At 39.7% G+C, this 27,009-nt stretch overlaps 1 protein-coding gene across 16 annotated transcripts in view; it reads left to right on the top strand.

Annotated features, from left to right (window-relative positions):
- MRRF (mitochondrial ribosome recycling factor) overlaps positions 1 to 27,009 on the top strand; it is a 66,578-nt gene that overhangs the window by 20,317 nt on the left and 19,252 nt on the right. For 11 of the 16 annotated variants that reach the window (XM_053563625.1, XM_053563663.1, XM_053563628.1 and 8 more), the window contains 3 exons: positions 2,217 to 2,372; positions 7,073 to 7,191; positions 13,310 to 13,401. In XM_053563625.1, the coding sequence (XP_053419600.1) occupies positions 2,217 to 2,372; positions 7,073 to 7,191; positions 13,310 to 13,401 (367 nt within the window). Of the gene's footprint in view, positions 1 to 1,914; positions 1,956 to 2,216; positions 2,373 to 7,072; positions 7,192 to 13,309; positions 13,402 to 27,009 lie in introns of all 16 variants that reach the window. The other 5 variants (XM_053563714.1, XM_053563708.1, XM_053563701.1 and 2 more) reach the window with 3 other exon arrangements.

Here is a 27,009-nt window from a genome sequence, read left to right as displayed (position 1 = left end):
AGCATATGGTTGTTTGCAGTTATCTTAATCCCACTGAGAGCATATTCTATATGATATAGATTCTTTGATATTTGTTGAGATTTGCTTTGTGGGATATAATGTGGTAATTTCATATAAAGGTCTAACTACGTATTTCAGAGTAATGTGTATTCTCTTATTATTGGGTATGTGGTTCTGTATGTGTTTATCAGATCAAGTTGACTAATTGTATTGATGAAATTTTCTATTTACTTTTTTATTTGCTTAATCCGTTATCAAGAAAGATGTATTAAAATTTCCTAGCGTGATTATAGATTTTCCAGTTTCTCTCTCTCTTTGTGTTTTGTTTGTATTTTTGAGGTAGAGTTCACTCTGATACTGGGGCTAGAGTACATTGGTGTCTCGACATAGCTCAGTGCAACCTCAAACTCCTGGACTCAACCAATCTTTCTGTCTCAACATCTGAGTAACTGGGACTATCAGCATCTGCCACCATGCCTCTAGCTAATTAAAGATAATTTTTTTTTGTGGAGACAAGGTCTCTTCATGTCCAGTCTAGTCTCACACTCCTGGCCTTAAGTAATCCTCCCGCTTCTAAAAGTGCTAGGATAAATAGATGCGAGCTATGATGCCTGGCCAATTTCTCCTTTTAATTCTGTTAATTCTGAGGCTACCCTGTTGGATTTAATTTAAACTCAGAATTGTTATATGTGTATCTTGCGAATTATTTCTGTTATTACTCTAAAGTTGTCCCCATTATTTCTAATAATGCATTTTATCTTAAAATCTTTCTTGTTTGATGATATTTGCTAGAGTTAGAGTTTTCCCATTCTTATACATTAAACTTTCTGTGATTTTATATATTTGTAAAACCTCTTATATGTTGTATATGAATGTTGATGGGTATATCTTTACATTTTTAACATACTAAACATATTTGTTTTAGAAAGTCTAAAGTTGAAGATTGTATTTCCATTGTTCCTGACTTCTGTTGTTGTTCTTGGAAAGAATTTTAGAGATAATTTGTCTTTTCTTACTGGTTTATTTCAAGATCTTGTTGTTTTTGGTTTTCTGCATTCACAAGATATCTAGATATGGATTTACTTTTACTATACTATTGGAAACTTGTGTTTCTGAATTTGAAGATCTATGTCTGTTGTCAGTTCTGAAAATTTCCAAGGCATTAGCTTGTTAACTTAGAAGCAGTTAACTTAGAAGCACAATATATTAATACAAGCAAATACATACTTAAAAGAAAATCACTCTGCTGTTTACTGGTTGGTTATGTTGGGCAATTTCTTTCTGCCACAAAGAGCTAACTTGAATGTCAAGGGGAAGAATGTACTTGTATTTGCATTGCAAATTATAATATGCTACACAAATAGTAGAAGATTGAGTTCACTGTAGCTATTTAATGAAATATATTAAATGGGCTCAGTGCCTGTAGCTCAAGTGGCTAAGGCACCAGCCACATACACCAGAGCTGGCAGGTTCAAATCTGGCCTGAGCCTGCCAAACAACAATAACAACTACAACCAAAAAATAGCCACGCATTGTGGCGGGCGGCTATAGTCCCAGCTACTTGGGAGGCTGAGGCAAGAGAATTGCTTAAGCCCAGGAGTTGGAGGTTGCTGTGAGCTGTGACGCCATGGCATTCTACCCAGGGTGATAGCTTGAGGCTCTGTCTCAAAAAAATAAAAAATAAATAAAATTAGGCAGATCTGGGACCAAATCTTGACTTCACCATTTCCTGTGAAATTAGGCAAGTCACTTTACCTTTCTCATCATCTGTTTATTTTTTCTGAAAAATAAGAAATTAATTTACTTATAGATTCCCTTCCATATGGATAGTGTGCTCTTTTAGTTATTTGAATGACTTAATTTGTATCTTTATAGTAACCTTGCAATATAGATATTATTGTTCTTCTTTTACAGGCACAGAACCTGAACTCAGAAAGATGAGTAACTTGCCTAACGTCAGAAACTAGTATGCATTGTAGCCAGGCTTTTAAACTGGGGTGTCTGCCTATAAAACTTGTGTCCTCACTAATATGAGAGAAAGAGTACTGAGCACATGCTGAGTACCTCATTGATACTCAGTAAATGCATGCTTTTTTTTTAGGGCAGTGATACAGATTTTTAATTTTACAGTACTTAACGTTTTCCCCTTACACAGTAGTAACTTTTTAACCAATTTTTATTGCTATTCTTCTATTTACTGAATGTTGACTTTTTAGCCAAAGGGAAAGGGCAGTCCCAAGCCAGAGTGAATATTAATACTTCCTTGGTTGAGGATATAATCAACTTGGAAGAAGTTGACGACGAAATGAAGTCTGTGACGGAAGCACTCAAGGATAATTTCAATAAGACTCTCAACATAAGGACCTCACCAGGTTAGTGACTGAACCAATGTTTTGAGGAGAGGTGTAGTAGAAAGAGCATGGTTTTGGCAGAGTTTAAGTTTTAGTCCCAGCTTTGTCACTTACTGATGACCAAAGGAAGTTACTTTACTTTTCTGATCTTTAGTTTCCTTGTTTGATTGTTACCTTATGCTTTGGGGGTGGGTATTGAAATAACAAGGTAACGTAAGTAATGGTTCTAGCACAGCACCTGGAAAATAGCTAACATTACATTTATTTATCCATTCACTATTTATCTGCTATGAAATGGGGAGTGTGCTAGTCGCATAGTAGTAAGTAAAAATAGGCACAGTTTTTGCACTCATGGAAATATACTCTCAAAAAAATGGTGGGAGTTTTATTGTGACTGTACTATAAAAACATCTAAGTGTTTGGTCTCACAGTAACTGACATCTTTGGTCTGATTTTTCTTATTTGTTCTATATGGTTGTTCTTATCCTTATTGAGAACCAAATGCCTGCAGACGTGTCCACCTGAGCCATTACTATACCCCTGAGCTTGACCAGGAAGATTCCGTTTGGGTTAATAACTTCCTGAAAGTGCCTTTTCTAAGTGGGAAATGTCAGGACTGTCTAGGAGAACTATTTGCAGATGTGATGGAGAAGTGAGTTGTCAGCTGATGGTGCAAGCAGGCAGGAAAAATCCAATTGCTGTTAAATTGGCCTTTTTGCAAATTGTCATCATCTTAGAGTCAAGCCTGGGACCCCCTCTGAAAGTATCTGTGGGAGCTTGGGTTGCTCCCATTTATATCCTGATTGAGGTAGTTCATAAGGAAACTAGAAATATTTCGTGAACTCACTCTTAAGAAAACCAAGTGAAAAATATACAGCTCCATTTATAAACACTATCGGAAACATAGTTCAGAGATGAGATCCAGTGTGAAACTAAAAGACCATTCCCATCATTTGTCAGCTTCTGGACTGAGGCATTTCTGCCTTTGCTGACAGTAGAGCGTGCCGTTCAATCTCTCTCAGCTGTTTGTTTTAAAGTTGCTTATTATTTTAGGTATGAAACTGATAAAGTGCTCTGTCTCCCCTGTGCTTTCTGGCCTGTTAACATTCTGCAGCCGAAACCAGAGAGCAGTTTGAGAGGAGCTCAGGGAGAAATGTGATACTCAAAATTAGCCAGCAAGCTCCACTCTTGTTGAACTTAAAAAGATGATGGGCCTGGAAAGAGGTTGGGAGTGTAATTTGTTAAACGTTAACCTCTGAGAAAATGAGGGGCAGGAACGCAGCTGAGGGAGATTCTCACTGGGGACAGATTGAGGGAAAAAGATTTGATGCATTATGTCGATATGGATTTAGGGATTGGGAACCACCACAATTCCATACTGAAAAGCCTATGTTGGGACTTCTGTGGCAAAGGATTTTATGGCAAATCAGGAAGGCCAAATTAAGATCCATTTTCAAAAGGCCTCCTGTTGGTATTTCCTCTTTGGTTCTTTCTCTTCAGGCCTATGTTAGTTTAAAGTTCTTTGTAGACCTTGGGGCCATGAAGAGACTGGGTAAAACAGATAAATTTAGTATTTTGTGTCAGTTGTTCCTTATCATCTTTTATTACTATCTGAACCAGCAGATAGTACTTCCATCTTCCTACCAGGAGTTTCTATCTCCAAGACAGTTGCCATCTTTTAACAGATGTCTGGATGTGAGTTTGTTTGTTTGTTCATTCTTGCCCTCTTTCCCCTTCATCCATCTATGCATACACTCATCAGAACATTATTAAGCACTTTTTCCGTGTTCACTACTTAAATAGGTGCTGTGGATAGAGAAAAGACATTGTCAGCACCTTCTGCGAACTTAGAACTTAGATGGGACAGACAAGTAAGCCAACATGTATAAAACCATATAGCAGGGCAGCACCTGTAGCTCAAAGGAGTAAGGCGCCGGCCCCATATGCCGGAGGTGGTGGGTTCAAACTCAGCCCTGGCCAAAAACTGCAAAAAACAAAAAAACAACCATATAGCAAAATTAAGTGGTGAAGACCACTCAATTTAGAGTTAGTCAGACCTGGGTTTGAATTCAATCTCCATTAAGAGCTTTTGTTTCTTTGGCAAATGACTCTCTCTGACTGAGTTTCCTCATTTATAGACTGGTGGAAGTAATAATAATTCTCATGGGGTTATTGTGATAATGAAAACAAAGTATAGAAAGCATTTACCACAATGTCTTGCTCATAGGAAGGGTTCAATAAATGTAGGCTGTCGTCATTATTGTAGAAATATGCATAGGATGCATAGGGGCTCACAGGGGTGATTGTGATCCAGTCCAGGAGGTCAGACAAGATTTCTGAGATTAGATGCTACTATAGCTGAGTGTTAAAGAATGAGCAGGAGTTACCTGATCAAAGAAGGTTGGTCTCAGTAGAAGGAGGATTATATGTAAGACTCCTGAGGCAAGAGAGAACAGAATATATTAGAGAAATTGTTTTAGTAGGTTAGTGTGGTTTAAATATAGGCAAATGTCAAATGTAATAATAGTCAACATTTATTATTTTCATGCACTGTTTCATTGAATCTCATAAAAACTCTATGAGATAAATACAATTTTATGCCCCATTTAGAGATCAGGAAACAGGCTTGGAACGTTGAAGGGATCTGCCCAGGGTCACACAATGTGGAAGAGGCAGAGTTGGTGTTTGAACTCAGGTCGTTGATTCTCAGAATAACTTTTACCATCTGCCTCCTGGACTTTTCCAGGTCAAAACCATTAGTATCAACAACCTTCTGTCTTATGATGATATTGAATTTGATTGAGTATGTAAAATTAGATCTATGGGCCACAGTATGTGTGGAGAAGGTGAAGTGCCATGCTAAGTAACCATGATAAAACAGTATGATGTCATTCTTCTGTAATTAATGCTTGGCTGCAGCCATTGTTGTTCTGGCTGCTATATTAGATCCTGAGGCTTTCCATCTGTGGGGCCGGCCTTCCTTCCTTCCTTCCTTTCCTTCTTTTCCTTTCCTTCCCCCCCTCTCTCCCTTTTTCGCCTTGGGTAGAGTGCCTGTGGTATCATAGCCTCGAACTCTTAGGCTTAAGTGATTCACTTGCCTCAGCCTCCCAAGTAGCTGGGACTATAGGCTCCCACCACAATGCCTGGCAATTTTTTTAGAGATGAGGTCTTGCTCTGGCTCAGTCTGGTCTCCACCTGCCTCGGCCTCCCAGAGTGCTGGGATTACAGGCTTGAGCCACCACGCCTGGCACTGTGAGGACTTCTTATGGTAGATTTCCCATGCAGACTTCCTATGGGGAAAGCTTCTTATGCTAACTTGCCTGCCTCCACAGAGCTGAATAACAGACATGTCATAGCTAGTGTCAGCTCCTTAGTTTTTCTCCAGTCTGTCCAAATTGGAACCTCCTTGGGGCTCAACCTCTGGCATTACAGTATGGTACTGCTTTATTCTAACATATTATTTCTAGGATAATTCCAATTTGATTAAGATGCTTTTCCTTCACCTTTCTCTGTGTCTCACAGTGAGCCACCCTTGAGTGGTTCCTACTGTGACTGGTATAGGAAATCAGGGAGTTTGAGTAATGCCCTCTTTCCATTGGTAACTGTAGCTTTATTGCTTGCCTCCTTTGGTTTCTGAAAATTTTGCCCAGGATTTTCTAGAATTCAGATATGGACAAAGATCAAATCCAAGACAACAGGGATAGTTATGTTATCATATGTTAATAGTTATGTTTTGTTTTAAATAGGTATATTTCTGAAAGAGATATAAGAACCAAAATCAAGGTTGATATAAGGGAATGGCTCCAAATCTGGCTGTGTCAGAATCATATGGTAAAACTAGAAAAAATAAAAATTATAGGCTACCTTCAAATTATAGGCTCCCAACCCTCTATAGAATCAGGATCTCTGGGGTGGGTCCCAAGAATCTAATTTTAACAGCTCCTTGAGAATTCTGATATACAGCCAGAATTGCACTTGTAGAAGGGAAACCCTCAGCTGAAATCAGAATTAAGCACAATTGAATTTGGGTCTGGATTCTTTGTCTTTCCTTTTGGTAGGTCTATAATCTGGACCCATTGATCTCTACCAAGTCTTAATTTCTCATCTGTAAAGTGGAGCTAGTGATACAGTGTTACAGAGTAGCTAGCTGTAAGAACTAAAAGGAATAAAAAGCATTATTTTTTATATTTCTTGTTTATGTTTATTTATAGTTACTTATAGTTTGTTTTTGTTTACAGTTTATATCAATATATAATTATAGCTATTTATAGTCATTTGTAGTTTGTTTGTATTTATTTATAGTTATTTTTAGCTACAGTCCTCACTTTACTTCTAGGTAGTTATTTTTTGACTGAGTTGAAAATCAAGGGACAGGGAAGGTAAGTAACTTGCCCAAGGTTTTACAGTTAGTAAATGGCAAAGAATTGAGGGTGATCAGTTCTTTCCAGTTTCGGCTTTAAAAGTCCTGTGTCACAAGAAATTCCTTCAACCACTTCGATTCAGGCCAACTAGGATGACTGGCTACCCTAGTTGGTGGTGAAGAATTCCATCCTAGTTCTGTCAACTTTTTAAGTTCTTACAATCACATAACACTACTGCTCCTATGCAAGACCTTGAGTAGCATAGGTAAGGGGTCCCTGAATGTTGAATTTGAATTAGATAGGGGCTTAGGTGTGGGGCTGCTAAGGTCCTTTGGAATTCTGAAACTGTTTCTCTTTTAGGATCTCTTGATCATATTACTGTGGTAACTGCTGATGGGAAGCTTGCATTAAACCAGATTAGCCAGATCTCCATGAAGTCACCACAGCTGATTTTGGTGAATATGGCCAGCTTCCCAGAGGTAAGCTGGCCTTGCTAAAATTGCACTATGAAGGTTTCTTTTGCAGTGGTGGAGGCTGGGTCAGGTCAGGTAGAGTGTTTCCTTCAGCTTGGAATGCACCTAGTGAGAAGACATAACAAAAGTTACTTAAGGATAGGGAAAAACTCTCCTTGTGTTTCTAAATTCTTTTTCTGTTAAATGCAAATGCCATAGAGGCTAAGCAAGTAATTTGCATACAAAACTGCCCCATCTAAGAAAACAATAACAGAGTTGCAGTGATTAGTGCTTGGCCAAGTGGGAGGGCTGTAGTAATTTGGAGAGCCTGAACCCTGTTTGAGGGGGCTGCCTCTGCCCAGCTCCTGTTGATCATTGCCAGGCATAAATGTGAGCCTGGTAATCAGTGTTAACTACTATTACAATTTTTATTTCCAGAGGAACCTAGACATTTGTATGTGAGGTCTTTGTTCTTTAAATGTTGACGACTACTTCACTTCTTTTTTTTTTAAAGACTATGAGAGAGGGCGGCCCTGTGGCTCAAAGGAGTAAGGTGCCAGCTCCATATGCTGGAGGTGGTGGGTTCAAACTCAGCCCCGGCCAAAAACTGCAAAAAAAAAAAAAAAAAAAAAAGACTATGAGAGAAATAAAACATATAAATGTGACAGATACTGCTAAGGGTCACCAGTTTGTCACCTCTGTATTAGTATTTGGATCCTTTCAATTAGACTGACCATTGTAGAGTATTACATGGAGCACGGTCCTTCCAAGACTAGACTGTAGGTTGCATTAGATCACTGCAACCTTGAGGCTTTATGATTTTAAATCTAGTTTAAGGAAGATAATTGGGCTTTTCCTTACTGGTTCACAGGCATTGGCCTGGATGGGGAGTTCCTAGAAGACCTGGAATCATCCCATCTCTACCATCAATTAGCCTTATGACCTTGAGGAAGTTGCTTCTCTGGGCCTCTGTTTCCTCATCTGCTAACATGAAAGTGAAGGAATTGTCCTGTTCTGATTGTTCCATTTGAGTAGCTCTATTCCAGAGACATAAACAAACCTAGATTAGATCTGCTGAATTTGATAAACATGCCAGAGACACCTTGGGAGTGTTATTACCACTCTCCCCTCTATTCTCCATACTGTAGCCAGTTTTTAAAAATGTATATTGCATCATGCCATTCTCATGCTTTAAATTTTAAGTATATGGTTTCAAGTAATCTTTAAAAGGTGTCTGAAATCCTTACTGTGGTCTAGAAAGCTCTGCATGGTCTGGCCTGTACCCATCTGTCCATTCTTGTAGAGCTGTCACCATTGTACACTGCTTTAGCCACACTGGCCTTTCAGCTCCTCAGACACACCAATCCCTTTCCATCTCCAGGGCCTCTGTATATACTGCTCCTATTGCTTGGAACACTCTCTCATAGCTAATTACTACTTGTATTTCAGATCACAGCTTAAATGTCACTTTCTCAGGGAACCCTCCCCTAATCTATTCAATCTAATTTCTCCACATGAAGCTCTCTTGTACAGTGGGATTTTTTTCTTTATTACACTTAACTACTATTAATAGTTATACATTTACTTACATGTCCATTTTCAATTTCATTTTTACTAGATTGTGAGCTTGGAATGTAGAGATTATGTTTAACTTGTTTGTTGTATCCAGCACCAAACACAGTGCCTGGCACATGGAAGCAACTCAGTACGTTTTCCTTGAATAGGTGAATATCTGTTGTTAGGTTGATAAAAGGGAGGCACTCATTTCTGGTGTTACAGAGGATCGGAGAAATGGACAAAAAAGGAACTGTCACCTCTTTCTCTTTTTGGCCCTCTCTGAACCACTGTGGCCTCTCTGTCTTATTCTTCTAGGCAGCACAGACCAATTTAGGGAATAGCCTCCTAATTACACAGCTTGAAGACCTCATCAGGCAGATTGCTTTTTAGAGCCAGCCACTTCTGTTATTAAATAGCAAATGGCATTCACAGAAGAAGCATATGATTGACTACTAGAGCATTTTATGAGGCCTAATTTTTCTTAGGAAGTTAGAGTACGTCTTAATTTTTCAACCAAAACATCTTTGCTATTTCTCCAAGTTGAAATTCCATGGGTTTTGAAAAAAACCTTTATAAGTATCTCAGTAGAGGTTCATTTATTCACAGGGATGGAGTGGGGAAAGTGTGAGTTACATTGTCTTTTGAATTCCTTTATCTCATTGAATGTATATATTAAACAAATAGCTCTAACTATTTCCTTCCTCCAGGTTAGAAGCTGTCTATTGAGTACTCAGGTTCGTAGCTTCAAAATGCTAAGCTAATCCTGTCTATGTTTATGTAATTCCTTTCTGTTTCACATAAAGTTGACTTTCTTTCCAAATCTGAGCCCTTTCAGTGTCACTATGTAGTGACATGGTGCAGATTTACATGCATAATCTTTTCAAATGCATTGAAGACAGAAAACTATGTTGCATTTGTTTAACATGTGTCCTGCTTGATAAATGATATACATACGGTTGCTGCCTTCCATAAACTTGCCTGCAGCTAGAGTTAATGATGGGAAAGAAAAGAAGGGCATAAAAACCACAGCATGATTTGAACGAAACAAGGCAAATGAGAAAAACAAAACTCTGCAAGGTCCATTATTGCTTTTGTGGAAGGAGCAGAGCTGATATATATATATATTTTTTTTTTTTAGAGCTGACATATATTGAGTGTCTACTGTGTTGCCAGCCACTTTCTAATGTTTTGTTTCATGTGATCAACACAGGTACGCTGGTAAATTAGGCATTATTTATTCCATTTTATAGATGAGGAAACTGAGGCTCAGAGAAGTAAAATGTCTCCCCAAGGTTCACACTGTTATGATAAAGCTCTATTCAAATCTTGGCTATATGACATGAAAGCCATTCATTCACTAACTCAACACATATTTTTTGAGTGTCTGCAAATTATTAGTTTCTGTTGGAGGTGCTGGGAATTCATTGATGATTAGGACAGACTAGGTGTCTGCTTTTGTAGACCTTATATTCTAGGGCAGGGGTCCTCAAACTACGGCCCGCGAGCCACATGAGGCGGTGTGATTGTATTTGTTCCATTTTGTTTTTTTACTTCAAAATAAGATGTGTGCAGTGTGCATAGGAATTTGTTCATAGTTTTTTTTTTTTTTAAACTATAGTCCAGCCCTCCAACAGTCTGAGGGACAGTGAACTGGCCCCCTGTTTAAAAAGTTTGAGGACCCCTGTTCTAGGGATTCATTGAAATATAAAGAAAATGGAAGGTCAGTAATTGATAAGGTACTAACAGAGTTGACTTTAATCCAAGTTGTCAAAAGTTTTGTTCACTGGTTTATAAAACTGTTATCATTTTTTGTTTTTTAGCAGAGGTTAGCTGAAGAATAGAAATGGCAGAGATTGCTAACTGATTAGAACACTCTTCACTGCCTGACCCCAGATAGAGTCTATGGTCTTTATCAACACACTACTCTAAGCAGCCAGTTGGTTGGTGTTGTCATTTGAGAGCAATGCATTTGCCCTGGGATATTGTTGAGCATCCTTCCAGTGAGGGGATAAAGCCTAAGATGAGAGATGGAAGTTTTATAGGAATGTATACCTTTTTCTGGTCTGAATCATGAGTGAGTCAGAGGTCATGTTGAGAAGCAGTTTCTGTGTTCTACTATGTCAAAGCAAAATATACTTATGTAGACTATCTTACAAGAACTACATGTCTCAGTGGGTTTCTTTGAAAAGTGAACCATCGATTGATTCACATTTTTTCTGCATACGAAAGGACACAGAAAAGTTAGTATAAAATAAGATTTGAGGGATTATATACATGAGGTAAAGAAAATGAGTTTTTCTAATAGATACGGAACCTGATCATTACTATATTCATTGAGCAAGCTTTGACTGAGCACTTACTACATACCTGGCACTCTCCCTTATACTGGAAAGATGTAAATATTGAGACATAGTTCCTGCCCAACTTGGCGTCAGTAGTGTTGTTCTTGTGCCTATAGGAGAAGGTTGTGTGGAAATACTTGGCCCAGACTGTGAAAGGGAAGTGATGGGATGTTTTAGAAGTGATTATCAGGCAGTGAGAAGCCGTGGAAGAGGATTAGGAGATTGGAGATTAGACTCCCCTTTCAAAGTGGAGGTTCTTTTATTGTTAACTTTAGAAATCTGTGTTTTATTAAGATGGCAATTCTTTTGCAAAGGAAAATCAATTTCATTTCTTTATCCAGCTCTTTTATTTACTTTGGCTATACCCTAATTCCCTAGACCTAATTCCAAATTATTTTTGGCTATTTAAAAAAAATTAAACCCCATATGTTACAATTACTGAATATATTGAGCTCAGAGATCTAGAAAAAATATAGACAAAGTAACAGCATGGGGCTGAATCTCCATCTTAACTGGGCCAGTAACTGAAAGTATGATGGTTGGAGTACTCACACCATCTCTCTTGGGCTATCACGGAGGAGTGTTGTCTATGCTTAGGGATGTGACCTTATCCCACGAGTCTCTTTTTACATAATGAAGGGGCTGTGCTTGGGTCACAAATCTTTTCCAGCTCTGATAATCTGTAGTCAGAAGTACCATTTTAAAAATTTACTATTTTAGGCAGTGGCAACACTGTTAGATTCTACAAGTATGTACCACCTCCCAAGAGTATTGATTATTCATCTGTAGCTACAAGATCTGGTTTGTCTTTTTAACCAGATAGTAATACCTCATACAGATGTAGAAGACCCAGAGAGGGTCGCACTCAGGTTGGAGTGTGTCCATAGGCATGATCATAGCTCACTACAGCCTTGAACTTCTGGGCTGAAATAGTCCTCCAACTCAGCCTTCTGAGTAGCTCAGGCTATAAGTGTGTGCTGCCATGCCTGGATAATTTTTCTGTTTTTTGTAGAGGTGAGTCTTAATATATTGCTTCAGGAGATTCTCTCCCCCCCCCCCCCAGGAAAGTAAAATAGATGTGTATCAACCCCCATTCATTTAATCAGAAAGTTTAGGGAAGAATTAAAGGCCACGAATTGGCCTGTCATGTTGATTGGCTTGGTTAAACCTAAAAATTCTTTTGAAAATGTCAGAGGCCTTATTTTCATGAATTCCACATTGTAGTGCCAATGAAAGCATCTCTCATCCACGCTGCTTTTTTGTTATCCTTTGGGATTGCATACCAGGTGTTGTTATAGTGTGGCTTAAGTGTGAAGTGAGGCACTTTGGGACGTCAGCGTACCAGTATGCCTACTGGTATATTAGCGAGCAAACCTGTCAGAGAAGCCCCTGAAGGCTGAAAGAGGTACCTCAGCTAAATGATGATGTCAACTCTGCCTTGTTTGAGGGCCTTATGCTGTCTTACCTTTTCATAGTAAAGGTATGTAACATGTTTATATAATAAACTGCTCTTGACTGGGTGATACAGTGTGCTAGGCACTGAGCAGATACATTGCTTATGTTATTTCACTGCCTCTATGAGGTTTGGGTGCCACATGGTCTCAGGTTTTGAAATGGAAGTCAAGCATATTGTCAGGGTCACCTGGTTATCAGAGCTGGGATTTGAACTGAGATCTTTCTGACCTCAAAGCCCAGGTTTTTAACTACTGTACCATACTACTTTTCCTGCAGCATATACCAGCAGATATTCATTGCACATTCCAAAACATGAGTGAGTTTGGTGTTAGTGTAGATGTGAATGAGTTAAATTTATTTTACTTATTCCAAATCGGCACTGGTATATTTTGAGTGTAAAATGTCAACTGGAATTTTTTAACATGTGAAATCTTTCATCTGTCTTTATACCAATCTTTGCAGAGACCAACCCCCCTCCCTTGAGGATTTATTGTGGTTTTGATCTGTGTTGCCTCAAACCATTGAAATCTTTTCAAAGAAGCAGAGCTGTTTTCTTTTTAGTTTTTCTTCTTTCTTTTTTTCCTCCTGCAGTACACTGGTACCAGGAGTGGACATAGTTTGCTATTCAGCTTGATCAAAGCACTCTACACCAATGTAACTTCCTGATCTTACTGGTAACAGAACTAAATGTTTCCATGTTCTGCCAAGATGGGTTGCCAGTTATCGGCAGAGGGTTAGCATCTGGTAATAATTATTTACTAATTCTGTTTACCTTTTGATCTGGTTTTCAGTGTACAGCTGCAGCTATCAAGGCTATAAGAGAAAGTGGAATGAATCTGAACCCAGAAGTGGAAGGGACACTAATTCAGGTACCCATTCCCAAGTAAGTTTGGTTGAAATTCATGTTTTGATGAAATGGGGTGGTTGTCCTTGGGTGGAAACGAATACCCTACTCTCCTGTTAGGCTAATAGTGTACCTTATTTGCACCTTTCATCCTGACAAACATCTTTAGTCATCTAGTTTATTGATTCAGAAGTACTTACTGAGTATTAAGTAGTACGTACTAGGTGCAGGGTATGCAGAAGTAAGTTTGAGAAATTCCTTGTCCTATTGTAGTTTACATTCTGGTTGGGAAAATTGGACAAATAAATAAATTCATTCCAGATAATGAAATGCTGTCAGGAATAAAGAGGCAATGAGAGCCACAAGAGAGTAACTTGATCAGGGTGATGTTGGCGGGGCACCTTTAGTCTGGGAGGACTCTGAGGAGGTAACATTTTTGTTGAGAGCTAAATGATAAGGAATAGCCAGCCTACAGGTATGGCTATTTAGGCAGAGGGAACAGCAACCCCAAAGGCCCCAAGTCAGAAAAGACCTTGACACTTGTAATCTCCAACTCGTATTCCTTGACTACGAGGTTGAACAGTTAAGTTCATGAACTCATCCTAGGAAAATTCTATATACCTCAGTGCTGAATATCACTGTTGTCACCAGATAGCTAAGGGGAGTACTTTGAAGATGACCGTAGTGATAATTCAGCAATGAGGTATGTAGTACTATTTCTAGGATGAATTTTTGAACTTAATTGTCTGATCTCATAGCCAATCCTTGCTGTTGAAGAATTTTAGATTAAGAACAGAATAATATAGCTGAGCATTGTGGCAGGCACCTATAGTCCCAGCTACTTGGAAGGCTGAGGCAAGAGGATCGCTTAAGCCCAAGAGTTTGCGGTTGCTGTGAGCTGTGACACCACAGCACTCTAACCAGGGCTACAGCTTGAGATTCTGTCTCAACAACAACAAAAAGAGCAGAATATTGTTAATTAAATTAATATGTAGTACTTAAAGGTGTTTTTGTTTTTGAGACAGAGTCTCATTTTGTCACCCTCAATCTCTCTGGCTGCTGTTTAGTAAATGGAATGTAGGGAGACAAAGTGGACACAAGGAGAAGGAGTCAGGAGGCACCTGTAGCAGTCCAGGTGAGGCCTAAAGCTTCTCAGATTCCATAGCGTAGAAAAGATGCTGCACAGTGTCTCAGATATAGCAAGGCCCAAATGGGTGTTAAATTAGTTTGGTCAGTCTTTCAACAAATATTTGTAAGCACTAATCATGCCAGGTACTTTTTTTAATTGTCGGGATGTAGAAGTAAATACAAATGAACAACAAATAAAAGGTCCCTGTCCCCCCTGGGGCTTACCTGATAGTTGACTAGGCACAGTAAATAGAAAAATAAATACATAGTGTAATGTCAAATGATGATAAGGACAATGAAGAAAAATTAGCAAAATAGGGAACAGAGAGGTTTGGGAACCTTATTGTTGATAGGGAATAAAGTAACATTTGAGCAAAGACCTAAGTGAAGTGAATGAATGAAGCTTCCAAATAACCAGAATGGACGTGGAATCTCTTTTTGTGCCACACATCAGTCTGCATTTCTTTACATATTTTTACACAATCCCTGTAAAGTAGGTTTTTCCCCAGGTATGGGAATTTAGGCTCAGAGAGGTAAAGTAATATTAAATATTTTTGAACACACACAGCTTATGCTAAAGCTAGGACATAAACCCAAGTTTGGTTGATTCCAAGGGTTCATGATGTCCAATGCTAACAAAGTATTAATCCCAACACTGAGGGTTCAGGAACTTTCCCCACCGAACTTTTTCCTGCCTTTTGGCCAGAAAACGGCCTCCTTATTCTATTGCGTTCTCAGTACTCCATAAGGCTGAATTGACACTGTGCTTTGGAATCGTATGAATTGGGAGCAATGTAACCTAATGTTTAAGAACCAGATGGACTGAGTTCGAGTGCAGAACCTGTTTGCTTGATAAATTCATTAATTTGCTGAGTGAATTTTCCAAGAATATACACGTGCCAGGCTCTGTGCTGGGAATGTACAATCCTGATGTTGGCTGTCATGGAGCTTACAGGCTGTGTGCAATCTGTTTATACTGCCTGCACCTTACTTGTGAAACTGACTGTGACCCTCAGTTGATAGATGAAGAAATTCATCTATTCAGAGAAATTCAGGCACTTGCCCAAGATCACATGGACAGTAAGTAGCAATCAGGGTCTGAATTCTTAGAGTTTTCCTGTTACCTTTCTCTGTACTATCCGTATAGATAAATAATTCTGCAAAGTGCTAAGTGTACTATGAGTCCTGGGAGCAACATTTATAAGTGTAATAGATAGTAGTCAGCAGGTTTATTTTCTAGTTCTTACTTTCCTGTCTATGCAACCTTGGACAAGTCACTTAACCTTCCTGAGCCTTGGTTTCCTCCTATACCAGGTGAAGAAGCTGTTCTCAGTGGCCTTCCAGGTTCCTTTTGAAGCTCCAGAATTCTGTGGGTCTATGAATTTGTGCCTGCTAAGTGCTTTTTGCTGATTTGGATTCATACTTTGGCCCAGTTGTGTAGCATATTTATCTTTAAAAGATCTGGCTGACATAATGTGCACTGCTATAGCCCAGAGGAGTTAGCCATCACCTTTAGTGGATTGTATGTAAATTTGAAGGATCAGTGAATTTAACTTGAATTTCCAAAGACATGAGGCTCTGTTAGGTTATTTTTATATTATTTTATCTTAGTTAACGGCTGTAATCTAAGAGAAAGTTGATGGACCAAAGCCGTCTGCTCCTGCAAACCTCATTTTTTATATACTTTGTTCCCTTTGACAAGGTGGTAGGGTCAATGAGGCCCCTTACTGAATTATATGTTTGGTAGTTTTCCAGATAAAAAATGAATAATCTGTTCTTTATTATGGAGGCTGTGTCATGTGAGAGGATAAACGTTGATTTAGAAGTAAGAGGACTGAGGTTTTTATTAGGTTTTGGCAGTGACTTCCATATGACTTTGGGCACATCGCCCTAGCCTTCTGCCATCACTAGAAGGTTTATTGCCTTTTAGTTCCTTATTTGTAAAATAGGTGAAATAGTACATAATGGTAGGCAGATAGATATTTGGTGAGTTAAATAGAAAAAATAGATTAAATGGTGTGATTTCCTTAAAGAAACTGTAAATATACAATACTAATATAATTTCAGTACTTTTTCTAACTTTTTAAATTTCAGAATGTTACAAGGGTATACGCGTTTTGGTTACATAATTTGCTTTTGCACATTTTAAGTCAAAGTTGTAAGTGTGCTCTTTACCCAGGATATGTGCATTGTACCTGTTAGGTGTGAGTTTACCCAACCCCTCCTCTCCCTCCCACCTACTTGATTTCTGTTGAATTTTACTTCCATATGTGCACATAAACGTTGATTAACTAGTCCAATTTAGTGTTAAGTACACGTGTTTGTTTTTTTATTTTTGCAATACTTCTCTTAGAAGAATGGTCTCTAGTTCCATTTAGGTTGTTACAGAAGATATTAGGTCACCCTTTTTTTAATGGTGGAGTAATACTCCATTGTATACATACACCACATGTAATGATGGGCACTTGGATTCTTTCCACATCTTTACTACGGTGAATTTTGCTGCTATAAAGATCTGAGTGCGAGCGTCTTTTTACAAAAGTGTCTTTTTTTCTTTTGGGTAAACAGACTATCATGGGAGAGAGGATCATATGTAGCTCTACTTTAGTTCTTTGAGATTTCTCCACACTACTTTCCATAAAGGTTGGACTAGTTTGCAGTCCCACCAACATGTATAAATGTTCCTTTCTGTCTGTATCCATGGCAGCATCTGTTGCATTGGGACTTATTGATAAGAGTCATTCTCACTGGAGTTAGGTGATACTACCTCATTGTGGTTTTGATTTGTATTTCCCTGATGATTAGAGATGCTGAGCATTTTTTTTTCATGTGTTTTTTGGCCATTAGACTCTCTTCACTTGAAAAGTTTCTGTCTTATCTTTTGCCCACTTTTTAATGGGATCATTTACTGATTTTCTTTTCTTTCTTTTTTCTTTTTCTTTTCTTTTTTTTTGAGACAGAGTCTCTCTATGTCACCCTCGGTAGAGTGCCAGGGCATCGCAGTTCACAGCAACCTCAAACTCTTGCGCCTAAGCGATTCTCTTGCCTCAGCCTCCCTAGTAGTTGGGACTATAGGTGCCCACCACAACGCCCAGCTATTTTTGGTGGTAGTTGTCATCGTTGTTTGGCAGGCCCGGGCTGGGTTCAAACCCGCCAGCTCCAGTGTATGTGGCTGACGCCCTACCTGCCGAGCCACAGGCACTGAGCCAATGTACATGAAAATTTTGATGCTTAGGAAGCATCCAGTTAATGCTAGCCAATGTTGCTGTTTCCTTTGTTCACAAAGAAGTAGGAGCATTATTCTCTTTTAGGGAGGATGAAACTGAGGTTCAGAGAGGCAAGGCATTGGCTCAGGGTCACACAGCTGGTAGTTGTCAAAGCAGAGAGGAAGAAGCTAACATACCAAAGCTTATTGGCAGGGGCAGGAAGAATAAGAACCATAAAGTTCTAGGATCAGTTTCCGATTATAAAATTACGAGAGATTGTATTTCTTTCTCTGACTGATGATAGTCTGCAAATTTGCCCCCACTTTTTATTTTCTGTTGCAGCTACCACCTCACCCTCAGTACACTTCTCTCATTCTTATATTCTTGTTTACATGAGTCTACTAGGTATGTGACTCTTACTATAATACGCCTCTGATCTTTTTAGGAAATAGCTAGAAAATAAATCCTAAATCAATAACAAGTAAGACTGAGGCTGAGTGGTCCTTATCACTAAGTCCTCTTTGAACAGCCTCCGTGAATCAACCATGTGTGGCTGTATGCAAGTGTTTGAGCCTCTGTGTTACGTTCTTCCTCACTGACGACGTGTATAGCTTTTGTTTTCTCCTCTGGCAGTGTTCTTTTATTTAGATAAGTTAGTCACAAGAATGGGTTCGTTGAACATTCCCATTAACTGAGATTTACTGAAGTAGTTTCTTCTGCTTTTCTTTTCCTATCTGTGTAATCACATTTCAGGTACTGTTTATTAACCACCTAGCTAGCTATGGAGGGCTTGGAGGTGCTGATCTGAATGCTTTACATTTCCCCCCACATCTCACAACAACACTGTGGGGTGAAGGAGATTTGTTAGGCTCACAACAACACTGTGGGGTGAAGGAGATTTGTTAGGCTCATTTGATGCTGAGAGACCTGAAGGTCACAGATGTTAATACTAAAATGAGATAGTAAGTGGGAAAAACAAGATAAGAATTGGGGTCTTTGTTATTCCTTTCTTCTTGTTCTTATCTACCAGTAGAAGCTATATCTGGATTATTAGTCTTTCACTTTTTAATCAGGGGCCCTGAAAAGTATTGAGCTGGAGTTCATTTTGATCAGGCCATATTTCTGCCTCCACCTTATTCACACCATCATTTGCCTTGAACAAACAAACCAACAACTAAACAAGCACACATACGTTCCCCTAGTCACTGTTTTACTGAATATCAATTGGAAAACCACACCAAGTAGAATTGGTCTGCTTTAGTTTGCAATTGCAAAGTTCATATCTGACTTTTATGTTATTTTATTTTATTTTATTTTTTTGAGACAGAGTCTCACTATGTCGCCCTCAGTAGAATGCTGTGGCATCACAGCTCACAGCAACCTCCAACTCTTGGGCTTAAGCAATTCTCTTTCCTCCGCCTCCCAAGTAGCTGGGACTACGGGTTCCTGCCACAACAACTGGCTAGTTTTTGGTTGTAGTTGTCGTTGTTTGGCAGGCCCGGACTGGATTCAAATCTGCCAGCTCCGGTGTATATGGCTGGCGCCCTAGCCACTGAGCTACAGGCACCGAGCCTCATATCTGTCTTTAAATAAATGCTATAAAGAAATTATTAATTCACCCAGAGACATAGATACATATGATTGATTCATCTGCCATTGAGGTTTCATTTCTCTTTGGTTGTCCTCTTCTTTCATCAGTATCTGCAATGGCTTTGTTTTAAATAGAATTAAATAAAATATTAAAATGCCTCCATCCTATTCTCCATAGAGAACCACTTTTAGCACCTTGATTTTCTAGATTTTATTTTCTTCCTGCCCAGTGTGGTGGCTCACACCTGTAATCTCAGTACTTTGGGAGGCTGAGGTGAGAGGATTGCTTGAAGCCAGGAGTTTGAGGCCAGCCTGGGCAACATAGTGAGACCCTTGTCTCTACAAAAAAGAAAAAAATTGGCTGGGTGTAGTAGTATGTGCCTGTAGTCCCAACTACTCAGGAGGCTGAGGCAGGGGGATCCCTTGAGTCTAGGAGTTTAAGGCTTCATTGAGTTGTGATCATGCCACTTCACTCCAGCCTGGAAAACACAGCATGACCCCATCTCAAAACAAAAAAACAACAACAAAGAATAGTTTTTTCCTATGCAAAGTCAAGCGTATGTCTGTATCGCCTCCATTTTCTTGTAATGATGTGAGATTATACTATACATACTGTTGTGTACCTTTTTTAAAAACTTAAAATGTGTCATTGCTATCTTTGTGAATTATTCTTTACTCTTTTTAAAGGCTATGTAGTGTTTGCATTTTACACCACATACTATTAACTAGTTCCCAAATATCTTGGTTTTAATTTTTCTCTTTTACTAACTATGTTATAATGACCTTCTTACTTCCTGTTCTTCTGCTGGGAGTGGGAAGTGGTGGGGGGAGCAAAATTGTAACAGAAATGATCCAGAATGCGGGGGGCCTTGGTGTCACTATTGCTGCTTGATTGAGTACTTGTTTGTAATAGCACTGCATAGTGCTGAGCTTTTTAGAGACCTGCCTATTTCAGGGCCAGACAACCATCTGCAACATACTCAAGTGACCCCTCCACTGGTCCTCAGATGTAAACTTGATGTTGCTCTTTTAGGAAACCCTATTTGTATTTGAATGCATCCCCTGGCTCACTACATGGCAATAATAATATTAAGCAACTGTTTACTGAGTGCAAATTATATTCTGGACCATCATTTCATATGATTATTCCTACCCACCCCCTTTTTTACTTGAGTAAAATAAGCCTAACTTGTTAAAGTTCATTTAGCTAGTTCATCTCTCTATAGAGAAAAATAAGTTGGTGAAAGGAAATAAAGGATGCATGGAAGGGTGTGGTAGTGGTGGTGCAGTATTAAGTGTGCACAGCGTTCAGAGGAAGGTGATACTGGAGCAGAGCACTGAAGAATCACGTCTGTAGCCAACACTGAGGGAAGAGGAAGCAAAGGCCCTGAGGTAGGAGTCTGCTTGGGGTGTAGTCTGCAAGAGGGCTGTGTGGCTGCAGCAGAATACGTGAGGGGGAGAAATAGATGTGGTCAGAGTTGAATGAGGAGGCTAAATCGTATAAGGTCTTATAGACTGTTAAGAAGGATTTGGGGGCTCAGCACCTGTAGCTCAAGCTGCTAAGGCGCCAGCCATATACACCAGAGCTGGTGGGTTCGAATCTGGCCTAGGCCTGACAAACAACAATAACAACTACAACCAAAAAAAAAAAGTAGCCAGACGTGTGGTGGGCATCTGTAGTCCCAACTACTTGGGAGGCTGAGGCAGGAGAATCGCTTAAGCCCAGGAGTTGGAGGTTGCTGTGAGCTGTGATGCCACGGCACTCTACCCAGGGTGTGATAGCTTGAGGCTCTGTCTCAAAAAAAAAGGATTTTGGCTTCTGCTTGACTTGAAATGAAACGGGAATTCATTGGAGGGTTTTGTGCAGGGGAATTAGACGACTTAGGTTTTGAAAGGATCATTCTGGCTGCTATTTTAAGAATTACACCATAATGGCTCGGTGCCTATAGCTCAAGCGGCTAAGGCGTTTCTAGTACCTCTGCTACGCAAGGTCATTGGCTGGGAATTTGGCACAGGGAATTTGGCCTTGGCATGACCTCGGCATGTATATCACAGTGGATCTTGGGGTGTGGGAGCTGGAAACTGTTAGGCATGTGTGCCCCTCAAAGCAGGTTCTCCTGGGGGATAATCACTGCAGTGATCTTTGGCAAATTGCTTAATTTTTTTCCTTTTTTTGAGACAGAGTCTCACTATGTTGCCCTCCATAGAGTGCTATGGCATCACAGCTCACAGCAACCTCCAACTCTTGGGCTTCAGTGATTCTCTGGCCTCAGCTTCCAAGTAGGTGGGACTAAAGGCACCCATCACAATGCCCAGCTGTTTTCTTGTTGCAGTTGTCATTGTTGTTTAGCTGGCCTGGGGCTGGGCTCAAACCCTCTAGCCTCAGAGCATGTATCTGGCGCTGTAACCACTGTGCTACAAGCACCAAGCCTAACTTTTTTTGAGACAGTCTTAACTTTGTCACCCTGGGTAGAGTGATGTGGCATCATAGCTCACAGCAACCTCAAACTCTTGGGCTTGAGCAATCCTCTTGCCTCAGCCTCCCACATAGCTGGAACTACAGGTGCCCACCACAACCCCAACCAGTTATTCTATTTTTAGTAGAGACAGGATCTCACTCTTGCTCAGGGTGGTCTTGAACTCCTGAGCTCAGGCAATCCACCTAACCTCGGCCTCCAGGATGCTAGGATTATAGGTGTGAGCCACTGGGCCCAACCAAGTTGCTTAATTTTTAGAAACTTTAGATTCCTTATCTGTAATGGGAGTAATTATCACAGTTTTTTTAAAAGTTGTTTTTCTATTTTTTTTTTAATTTTAAAAATTCTTTTTTACAAACCCTTGTTTTGAGGATTTGTTATGGTTTTGAGGAATAGTAGGATATAGTGTGAGACCTGGCATATCATAGATACTTAATACATTTTAATTCCTTTACGTGTAATATTTTTTTTAAAATTTAATTCCCCTGGTTAAGAAGTTCTTGGAAACATCCTTTATGTGATTATTTGGCAGTAAAATGAATGCTATTTTATTTCTCTTTTAGTCTTTAATACTTTCCTTTCCTCTCTAACTTCCTCAACCCCATGTTCATTTTTTTTTCATCTTTCCCTCCATTTTTAGAGATGGGAAGAATTGAGTCATTATATTATAATTATCTTGGAATTTAAGTTGCTCAGGAATACTTTTGTAGTTTGATTGTTAAAAAGCAGTTGGTTTGTTCTGTGAATATGAATTATGGTGAACAAGACCTCCTGGAAGGTATATCCCTAGTAAGAAAACCCAGTGACTTTATGTTTCTGACAAAGGTAAGGGCCCTTGTCTGTCCTTTACATTATTAGTCCACTGAACTGCTTCCCAGGACCTCATGATTGTTGGTTAATTGTCATCACCAGCTTCCTCTATTTCTCTGGGCCTTGTTGGGGATGACAGACCTTTATGCCTGGACTGTGATCTTTCCCCCAGAATTTGTTCTGAAGTTATTCTACTTAGAATCAAACCAAGGCATTTCCCAAATAACAGTAAAAAGCCCTGAGTTATAGTTCCCCTAGCCTACATTCTATCTTTCTCAAGTGTTTTTTCCCTACCATATGCTGATGTGTAGTTTCTCTTGGATAATGACCAGTTTTTTTCCAGGGTGAGAGCGCAAGCGGGGTAGGACTGGGTAGGATGGTCCTCAGGGTGCGTTAAATGTAAAGGGGTGTCTCTGTGTAGCCAGGGAGAGCCAGAATTAATAGCTAAAGGAGCCAAGGTTATACTTAGAAAAACCCTGAAAGAAAACCAGTAAAAAGAATTATGTACCCTTAAGCTAGTTATTTCAACTCACTGAGCCTTGGTTTCCTCATCTGTAAAATGGGATAATAGCAATGTTTACCTTTGTGAAGATGTGTTGGAAGAAAACTCCAATGAAGAATAAAAGGAAGAAGTAGCCAGTGTAGACAGGAGAGCCTTTAGACTGTGGTGCAGATCTGACATCAGTGAAGAAAGAGAAGAAACTCAACACATGAGAGCTAATGTTATTTTTAAAATTGTTGCTATCAACTGAGCCATTGTTACTGAGTATTCCTGTGACTGTTTCTGCTTGTAATCTTAGCATTGTGGGAGGTCGAGGCAGGAGGATCACTTGAGCTCAGGAGTTTGAGACCAGCCTGAGCAAGAGGGAGACCTTGTCTCTACTAAAAATAGAAAAAATTGAAATTAGCCAGGTGTCATCATGCACACCTATAGTCCCAACTACTTGAGAGGCTGAAGGAGGAGAATAGCTTGAGCCCAGGAGTTTGAGGTTGCAGTGAGCTGTGGTGGTGCCACTATACTCTAGCACAGCAGTTCTCAACCTATGGGTCGCGACTCCTTTAGACTGTATGAAAGGTTCGCGGCATTAGGAAGGTTGAGAACCACTGCTCTAGCACAAGCTACAGAGCAAAACTCTGTCTCAGAAAAAAAAAAAAACAAAGTTCATTTTTTTTTTTATTGCTGAGTAATATCCCATTATGTTGCTATACTACATTTTTATTTATCTGTTTCTCAGATGATGGACATTTAAGTCATTTCTGCTTTTTTGGCTATTATGAATAATGCTACTATGAGATTATTGTGTAAGTCTTTATGTGAGCGTATTTCTAATTCTCTACCAGAGAGAGAATCCTGTACTCCAGGATCTAAATCCAGGAGTACAATTGCTGGGTCATATGGTAACTACATGTTTTAACTTTTTTTTTATTAAGTCATATATACATAGATCATGAATACATTTATGCCTTTGTGCGATTCAATGTGTTGATTATTTGTACAAATTGGAGTGCTTACATCTTACTAATTAACATAGCTTTCACCTCGTTTACTTAATCGCAGTGTTAAGACATTTGTGTTCAATACTTGATAGATTTGACTTGTACCCTTCAATATCTCCATAGGTCTGGTCCCACCATTAACCCTCTCTCTATCGAACCACCCCCCTCCCTTCTCATCCTCCTGCCCTTCCTGCCTTCATCCTGGGCTGTAGTTGTGATACATCTCTCATATGGCATGTTTTAAGTTTTTGAGGAACTTCCCGACTTTTCCACGGGGACCACACATTTTACATTCCCATCAGCAATATATGAGGGTTTCAGTTTCTCCATCGCTTCACTAACATTTGCTGTTATTATTACTACTACCATCCTGGTAGGTATGAAGTAGTGTCATGGTTTTGATTTACATTTTCCTAATGACTTAACGATGTCAAACATCTTTTCATATGCTTCTTGGCCATTTGTATATCTTCTTTAGAAAAATGTGTATTTAAGTCCTTTGCCCATTTTTTAATTGGGTGAGTTGTTTTTGTGAGAGTTATGTGTATTGCGAACACTTTTTTGTGGTGATCTTTTTTTTTTGGCGGGCCAGAAATGCCCTTTTGAGATAGGTTTAATTCAGATGAGGAAACTGGGGATCAGAAAGTTTAAGTAATTTACCCAATGCTACAGATCAGTAAGTGGAGGAGTCTTATTCCAACTTGAATCATCTGCTTCCAAATCCCATATTCTTGCCATTTTATCACATTGCTCCTTGGGCTGCTGACATAAAACCTCCTTCCTTTCACTTCAATTCTTAGTGCCAGCTGCTATGTAGCCTTGTGGATCTTATTACAGGGTAGTGTGTATAATTTGCACATTCCAGGAAATACTGGTAATACCCTTTTCTTACACCACTCACACACATCCAGACCTTTAGAGATCTTGAAAGGAAAAGAACCCAGAGACGAATGCCTAATGATCTGACTTAGGCTGAGACAGCCACAAACTACATTTGAGCAACTGCAGCTGCTTTTTCAGCCCGTTTCTTCCCACTGTCTACTTGCCATTGTTGCTTTTACTTGGCCATTCATTCTGGATTTGTTCCAGTCCACTGTTTCTTTCTAACTTGTAGCCCCATGTGAGCCTCCACATAGTTTTTGGATACCTGTCTTCTCCTGTTCAGTGTTGCTTCCCACCTGGGCTGTGGCTTTTTAGGAGTGCTTCCTGCTGTTGCAGATCATGAGTGTGTGCAGTGGGGGCTCCCTCCAGCACAAATGCACTGATCGAAACACAGGACATGTAGTCAGGAATCAAGATCTGAGTATTGGCTGAAGAGAAAGTTGCCACCAACACTTATGCAAAAGCTGCACACAACAGGACCCAGAGAGCCCACTTTTGTCCACTCTTTGTATTATACACCTGTTTATAGTACCAAGCTATTGCCTCCCACATAGGTCAGGTCACTTTTTCATTGCATTCTTCCATGGAGTCCCTTTCTCCTTCCTCCCACTGCCTTTGGATGTGTGGGGGAGCTGGAAGAGCAACAATGAATTGTTAACTATATCTAAGCAAGTGTTAATGAAGAGTGGTGCTATTCTTATTATTACCATAAATAAGAATAGCTGCTAGATTTGTCTAGCAGCAATGAGAGAGGAAGTGTAGCAAAGGGCTTGAGGAGTCAGACTACACTGAGCTCAACTCTCAGGTCTACCAGGAACTTGTATGATCTTCAGCAGATTCTCGATCCACTTTCTAATCTGTAAAATCCAGGTAAAACTACCACTGATATCATGGGAGTGTTGTGAAGACTCGCTGAGCTAATAATGCCTGGGGACTGGATCTGCTCAGAGCCTGGTGCATGGAAAGGGCTCTGCCACTGGCAGTTACCATTATTATTATCAAAGGGGAGCAGATGACACTGGGGCCAGGTGACTAGAAAATATAAGTGGGCCCTTACTGTGATAATAATAAGGTCCCTCCTTATCTCCTTCTCTTGCTTTGTTTTCTTCATAGCTCTTGAATCATTTTATCTACTTATCTGTTTACTGCCTCTCCTTCACTAGAATGTGAATGCTTTGAGAGGACAAAGAAAGAGCTTTGTGGGTTTTGTTCATTGCTGCATTCCTAACCCCTGGAACAAGGCATGCAATAATGCAATAGTGTTGATGGAGTAAATGAATGTGAGCTCTCACTATGTGCCCACTGCTATTCCAGGTGCCATTTGTGTATTAGATAATACTATATTTATATCAGTCTTTTGAGGTCAGTATGTTGTTATCCATGGCTTCATAAACTGTTGTCTTAAGCACTCTGAAGTAAAGAAAGTCAGTCACAGAGCAATGGGGGGGTTCTTTGTATCTACTGTGACACAGTAAATAAAAGAACAGACATTCTCCACAGCCTGGGCTTATAGCCACTATGCTATGTTTTGTCCCAGTGGGAAGCATCACCAGTACAATAGACTGTCTGTAAGGTTTTTGTTTTGTTTTGTTTATTTGAGACAGTATCTCACTTTCTTGCCCTAGGTAGAGTGCCATGGAGTCACAGCTCACAGTAATCCTAGATTCTTGGGCTTGAACAATCCTTTTGCCTCAGCTTCCCAAGTAGCTGGGACTACAGGCGCTGCCCCAATGCCTGACCAGTTTTTCTATTTTTAGTAGAGATGGACAGAGCCTTGCTCTTGCTCAGGCTGGTCTTAAGCTCCTGCGCTCAGCAGTCTACCCACCTCCTCCCAGAGTGCTAGGATTAAAAGTGTGAGCTACTGTGCTCTGTAAGTTGACCACCCAAGGGACTGTAACCACACAGAGGCGGTCAACATAAGGAACTAGGCCTACCATAGTGATATATACATGTGGTACATGTCCAGTGTTTGGAAATTAGGTCAACCTAAGGAGCTGGTGTGTAAGGAAGTGGTCAACCTATGGAATTTCTACTGTATTTTTATTACTGATGTTATT

This window comes from Nycticebus coucang, chromosome 2, assembly GCF_027406575.1.
Source record: "Nycticebus coucang isolate mNycCou1 chromosome 2, mNycCou1.pri, whole genome shotgun sequence".
In the NCBI taxonomy this organism is placed as follows: domain Eukaryota; kingdom Metazoa; phylum Chordata; class Mammalia; order Primates; family Lorisidae; genus Nycticebus; species Nycticebus coucang.
Note: the sequence above shows the minus strand (reverse complement) of the source record. Positions and strands in the feature narration are given on the sequence as shown.